We start from the raw sequence: 6,919 nt of genomic DNA, 5'->3' as shown, positions 1-6,919 counted from the left end.
ACTCGTTACCTGAACCTCCAGGACAACCTCATTCAGGTCATCAAGGTGGACAGTTTTAAACATCTGCGCCATCTGGAGATACTGCAACTGAGCAAGAATCACATCCGCAGTATTGAAATTGGCGCCTTCAATGGCCTGGCCAGTCTCAACACCTTGGAACTTTTTGATAATCGGCTCACGACGATCCCCAACGGAGCCTTTGAGTACTTGTCGAAGCTGAAGGAATTGTGGCTGCGGAACAACCCCATTGAAAGTATACCTTCTTATGCCTTCAGCCGAGTCCCCTCGCTTCGAAGGCTGGATCTGGGCGAGCTCAAAAGGCTGTCCTACATTTCTGATGGAGCCTTCAAAGACTTGAGTAACCTGCGCTACCTGAACCTAGGAATGTGCAATCTTAAAGAGATACCTAATATCTTACCTCTGGTCAGGCTCGAAGAGCTCGAAATGTCCGGAAACCAGATCTCCGTGATCAAGCCCAGCTCATTTACAGGATTAGTGAACATCCAGAAGCTGTGGATGATGCATGCTCAGATCCAATCTATCGAGAGGAATTCATTTGATGACCTGCAGTCTCTTGTGGAGCTCAACCTGGCCCACAACAACCTTACCTTTCTGCCACATGACCTATTCACACCTTTGCACCGTCTGGAGCGGGTCCACCTTCATCACAACCCTTGGAACTGTAACTGTGATATCTTGTGGCTCAGCTGGTGGCTAAAGGAGGCGGTACCGGCCAATACCAGCTGCTGCGCCCGGTGCCACACACCAACAATCTTTAAAGGCCGCTATATTGGGGAACTGGACCACAGCTACTTCCAGTGTGACGTCCCCGTCATTGTGGAGCCCCCCAGCGACTTAAATGTGACCGAGGGAATGGCTGCAGAGCTCAAATGTCGCACAAGCTCGTTGACGTCCATCAGCTGGCTCACACCAAACGGCTCGCTGGTGACTCATGGAGCTTATAAGGTGCGTCTGGCTGTCCTCAATGACGGGACTCTGAACTTCACAAGTGTCACAATGCAGGACACTGGCACGTACACCTGTATGGTTAGCAACACGGCAGGTAACATTTCTGCCTCCGCTGTGCTGAATGTCACCTCTGTGGAAAACAGCGGAGTGACCTATTTCACCACGGTCACCGTGGAGACCGTCGAGGTCCCGGGGGATGAGAGTCAAACACCATTCAGCTGGGTGTCAGTCTCAACAACGAAAAGTACCCCGCTTCTAACGCGGACCACTGAGCGGACTTACACCGTTCCAGTTCTGGACCTGGACGGAGAGGGAGTCCTCAACAGCCTGGACGAGGTGATGAAGACCACCAAGATCATCATCGGCTGCTTCGTGGCCATCACTCTTATGGCTGCTGTTCTGCTGGTTATTTTTTACAAGATGAGGAAGCAGCACAACCAGCAGGATCCCGACGGCCCCGCCTCTTCCATGGAGGTCATCACTGTTGAAGAAGAGCTTGCAGGCGTAGCTGCAATGGAGAGACATCTGTCTCTGCCCCCTCTGGAGCACTACAACCACTACAACAGCTACAAGAGCAGCTACCACCCCCCCTCCATGCTCAGCTCCATGCACAGCTCCATGCACAGCTCAGCCACGCAGGAACCGCTGCTGATCCAAGCCTGCTCAAAGGACAATGTGCAAGAGACCCAAATCTGATTCTGAAGCAGCATCAGCAGCCTCACACCTGGAATACAATGGACCAGAACCGGACTGGAAACGACTGCTGCTGATAACGACCAATCAGCAGTCTAAAAAACAAACACTATTTATTAAAAGTACGTCTAGTGGCTAAATGAAGAACTCGTTGTGACGGCTTTTTAGCTTCTTTTATTTCTCTATGTGTGTAAAACTGCAGCAGGGAAAGAATGGGTCGCTGCCGGTGAGCACGGAACCGTGGTTCCTGTGAACTGGGTCAGACTGGGAGAACGCAGCACCGCTGCTCGAACGGGGAGTTCACTGGATCAGAAGTTCTGATTATGAAATGACACCATCGCCGTCACTCAGCACAAATGAGATCTTTTAACGACCCGGTTCTGGAGGGTACCACAATGAAAGCAGCATGTCCAATGAGCCAATGAGCAGCCCCCCTGCGGCGCCTCAGCCATACGTCCTTCACTTTAATTAAGATTCACGTTTCGCTCCCGCTCCTTCCTCCTACTCCTCGCTTCGTCTTCGATCTGGTCTGCCCTCTCTCAGCTTCCTCCTCTTCCTCCCTCTTCTCTCGTCCTTCCTACCCCCTCAACATGTGTCATTTGTCTGGCAGACTATTGCTCCGGTGTTAGCGGGGAGCTAACTCCCTGTTACCCAGCGATGGTCTACGCCCACTCAGTGTCGCCTTACCTTGTCAACACCCCAGGGTCACATGTGCTTGGGCGCTGGTCGACCACCTGTAATTCAGACAAAGGGGCTGGCTTGTAAGGACCCTAGCCGGCTAGCGTAGGCTAGCGTAGACTAATGTAGGCTAGCATAGGCTAGCGTAGCGCTGAAGTAGCAGAATCAGAGAAGACGGGTTAGCGCTCATGAATCCACAGCAGCAGTTCATTTTCAGGCGTCCAGTGGCGAAGCAGGGACATGACACGACCCCCGCTGAGACACACACGCACACACACACACACACACACACATGCAAACATACACACTCACACATGCACAGACACACTTTGATGCTGCATCATCTATTGACCCTTCAAACACTGTCCCTCCTGTTAGCTGTTGACACTCTGCCTTTCCATTTAGTCTTCCAAAGAGGGAGGGTTAAGGGGAGAGAGACGGGGAGACGAGGGAGACGGGGGAGACGAGGGAGACGGGGAGACGAGGGAGACGGGGAGACGAGGGAGACGGGGGAGAAGAGGGAGACGGGGAGACAAGGGAGACGGGGGAGACGAGGGAGACGAGGGAGACGGGGAGACGAGGGAGACGGGGAGACGAGGGAGACGGGGGAGAAGAGGGAGACGGGGAGACAAGGGAGACGGGGAGACGAGGAAGACGGGGGAGACGAGGAAGACGGGGAGAAGAGGGAGACGGGGAGACGGGGGAGAAGAGGGAGACGGGGGAGAAGAGGGAGACACGGCAGACGGGGGAGACGGGGAGATGGGGGAGACGAGGGAGACGGGGCAGACTGGGGAGACGGGGAGACGAGGGAGACGGGCAGACTGGGGAGACGGGGAGATGGGGGAGACGGGGGAGACGAGGAAGACGAGGAAGACGAGGAAGACGGGGGCAGACGGGGGAGACGGGGAGATGGGGGAGACGAGGGAGACGGGGCAGACTGGGGAGACGGGGAGACGAGGGAGACGAGGGAGACGAGGGAGACTGGGGAGACGGGGAGATGGGGGAGACGGGGGAGACGGGGAGACGAGGGAGACTGGGGAGACGGGGAGACGAGGGAGACGAGGGAGACTGGGGAGACGGGGGAGACGAGGGAGACGGGGCAGACTGGGGAGACGGGGAGACGGGGCAGACTGGGGAGACGGGGAGATGGGGGAGACGGGGAGATGGGGGAGACGAGGGAGACGGGGAGATGGGGGAGACGGGGAGATGGGGGAGACGAGGGAGACGGGGAGATGGGGGAGACGGGCAGCCAGGCCCACGAAGGTCAGGAGAGGTCTTCACATAGTAAAGAGGGAGAAACTGGGAAAAGGGTTCAGGATAAAGCAGGAGAACGAGCCATCAGGCTGTCGCCATGGAAACAGTGACCTTGTGCAGGAAGCGAGATGAGGCAGACGTGCTTTTGGGCTCTGCAACAGGAATATATTAATGTCCCTCGCAATGTTGTAAATGCAACAGAGGACAGACCAAAGTCTGTTTCTTCACGCTGGGGGTGGGATTGGATCGGACCGCGATCGCAGCGCTTCGGCGTGTAAACGCCCGACGCTGTTCAGCATCCGACGCTGTTCAGCGCCCGACGTTGTTCAGCATCCGACGCTGTTCAGCGCCCGACGTTGTTCAGCATCTGACGCTGTTCAGCATCCGACGCCGTTCAGCATCCGACGCTGTTCAGCGCCCGACGTTGTTCAGCATCTGACGCTGTTCAGCATCCGACGCCGTTCAGCATCCGACGCTGTTCAGCGCCCGACGTTGTTCAGCATCTGACGCTGTTCAGCATCCGACGCTGTTCAGCATCCGACGCTGTTCAGCATCCGACGTTGTTCAGCATCCGACGCTGTTCCGCATCCGACGCTGTTCAGCATCTGACGTTCAGTATCCGACGTTCAGCATCCGACATTGTTCAGCATCCGACGCCGTTCAGCATCCGACGCTGTTCAGCGCCCGACGTTGTTCAGCATCCGACGCTGTTCAGCATCCGACGCTGTTCAGCGCCCGACGTTCAGCATCTGACGCTGTTCAGCATCCGACGCTGTTCAGCATCCGACGCTGTTCAGCGCCCGACGTTGTTCAGCATCCGACGCTGTTCAGCATCCGACGCTGTTCAGCATCCGACGCTGTTCAGCATCCGACGTTGTTCAGCATCCGACGCTGTTCCGCATCCGACGCTGTTCAGCATCTGACGTTCAGTATCCGACGTTCAGCATCCGACATTGTTCAGCATCCGACGCCGTTCAGCATCCGACGCTGGTCAGCATCCGACGCTACGGCCTGCTGCGGCGCCGGGAGTGAATCATTCTTTCCCTTTGTTTCCCACCATTTCCTTTTTTAATGCTTTTCAATGCTTTCGGTGGCTTAATGTCAATGTTGATGCTGTATAAAGTGAAAAAAGTGAGATACGAGCTGACTGTGTGTATAAATACGGTATATATACACAAATATACGGTATATATACACAGATGAAGATGAGGGTTGTGACTAATTCATGGAGGATGAATGAGGTTTTCACGCTTCGTGCAGAGAACCATTCGGTTTGCAGCTGCAGGACGTTGGACTTGAACTACCAGCAGAACGAGCTGGACCTTTGTGCAGAACCCGACGCCAAGCTGACCCGACCCGTGTGCTGTCGATGTATGGGGAGGCTCACTGACTGTATGTGGGAACAGTCGCTCTCATTTTTGGAGAGAATGATTATCAAATGGTTAAATTTCTACCAAAAAAAAGTATTTTGAAAAACATAATGCAAAAAATATTCAAATCATGATTTTACATGTGCTTTGATTGTTAAAAAAAGACAAAAACAAAAAGAAGAGTGTGCTTGTAAGTTCAATTAATTTCTCTGAGGATTATTGAAACCTGAGATTGTAGTTCATACTGTACATGAATACAAATAAAAATGGAAAGTTTTCCATTATATTTCACAGGATGGGCTAGCTCCGCCTCCAGGTTGATGTCTTTGTCCCGTTTGAACGTGAAAACAAAAAGGATTACTAAGCATCTCCCAGAATGCTGAAGTGTGAAGATGCACTTATTTTACGAGGTCAGATGAGGGACGTGGATCTCAGAGAGGAAAGGAAGTGATCTTTCTGCGTTAGGCATGGAAGTCCACTTCCTTTATCCAGTTTGAATCAGGACACTAGGCTAGCACCACTCCCAGCGCTAGCTTGATACGGTGAACAAAAGCCTCGCAGAACGTTGGAGAACCTCGTCACAGTCAGACAAATGAAGGTTCTACAGTCAAGGAAGCTGCTCAGAGCGACTGCTTCGTATTTAACCATCCTGCTAACTCAATAGAACCAAACGGCTTCCTCCCACTTCCTGTTTCTCCGTTTCATTCCCAAAGCGAAACGTTGTGAGGGCGTGTTCATGACGACACTTCCTGTGGTCAATCTCCAATGCTGGGACGTTTGTCCCAACACAGATCATGAATTCATGCTAGCCCACCCAGGAAGGGACACCCTCATCTGGATCCCGTCCCGATCCCGTCCCGAAGCTCCACAGTGATGTCACACTTCCATGGAGACTGGAAATGGAAGTGTGACATCATCTGCAGGTTCAGACCTGGACGGGAACTTGATCATTTAATTTTGTCTTCAGAAGTCCGTCTTACAGGTGAGCGTTGATGGAGGCTGAACCTGAACGATCAGATTGAATTCAATCTGGTTTCCTCCATTGCTGCAGTACCTGTGGAAGAGGAGCTCCATGCGCTTGGTTCTAATCAGTTCTTTTCTCTGCAGCCTGAGGAACCGTCGAGAAGAACACAAAACCCCTCCCAGAAAGTCCAGAAGAAGAAAAACATCAAAGCCTCCTACGACGATCAGTCGTTCTCCTTCATCAGTGGCCGATCCACAGGTAAACACAGGTGAGACATGGCTGAGTGATGACATCACTACATTGCTTAAGAAACGTGAACAAGGTGACCTCACACCTGGAGGCTTTACCTGACAAAGGTGAGCGAACCTGACGAGGAAGAGTCAAGATGTCAGCGGAAAGAGTCCTGGTGCATTGTGGGGGTTTAAGCACGCCATATACCCCAGACAGATGCCCCGGTGCATTCTGGGGGTTTAAGCACGCCATATACCCCAGACAGATGCCCCGGTGCATTCTGGGGGTTTAAGCACGCCATATACCCCAGACAGATGCCCCGGTGCATTCTGGGGGTTTAAGCACGCCATATACCCCAGACAGATGCCCCGGTGCATTCTGGGGGATTCCAGGCCTAGTTCGTTAGCATTCAAGAGCAGATCAGCAGCAGATGCTCCCCCATCGACTGCTTCTGTCTATCACCCTCTTTTATGCTCCCCCATCGACTGCTTCTGTCTATCACCCTCTTTTATGCTCCCCCATCGACTGCTTCTGTCTATCACCCTCTTTTATGCTCCCCCATCGACTGCTTCTGTCTATCACCCTCTTTTATGCTCCCCCATCGACTGCTTCTGTCTATCACCCTCTTTTATGCTCCCCCATCGACTGCTTCTGTCTGTCACCCTCTTTAATTAGAAGCTGCTAACACTCTGGAGTTCCCACATCTCTCACAAATGTCTGCTCTTCAGGTATCAGCACTAATCTGTAATCTGCATGCACC

At 53.0% G+C, this 6,919-nt stretch overlaps 1 protein-coding gene across 1 annotated transcript in view; it reads left to right on the top strand.

Moving 5' to 3' along the window:
* The window catches only part of lrrc4cb (leucine rich repeat containing 4C, genome duplicate b), a 1,887-nt gene extending 222 nt beyond the window's left edge, over positions 1-1,665 (top strand). Inside the window, exon 1 of the mRNA XM_068739399.1 lies at positions 1-1,665. This exon is cut by the window's left edge and continues 222 nt beyond it. Coding sequence (XP_068595500.1) covers positions 1-1,665 — 1,665 coding nt within the window.
* Positions 1,666-6,919: the final 5,254 nt, after the last annotated feature.

The sequence above is a fragment of the Brachionichthys hirsutus genome, chromosome 1, assembly GCF_040956055.1.
Source record: "Brachionichthys hirsutus isolate HB-005 chromosome 1, CSIRO-AGI_Bhir_v1, whole genome shotgun sequence".
Taxonomy (NCBI): domain Eukaryota; kingdom Metazoa; phylum Chordata; class Actinopteri; order Lophiiformes; family Brachionichthyidae; genus Brachionichthys; species Brachionichthys hirsutus.
The sequence above is the reverse complement of the archived record's forward strand: the minus strand, read 5'-3'. Positions and strand labels throughout refer to the sequence as shown.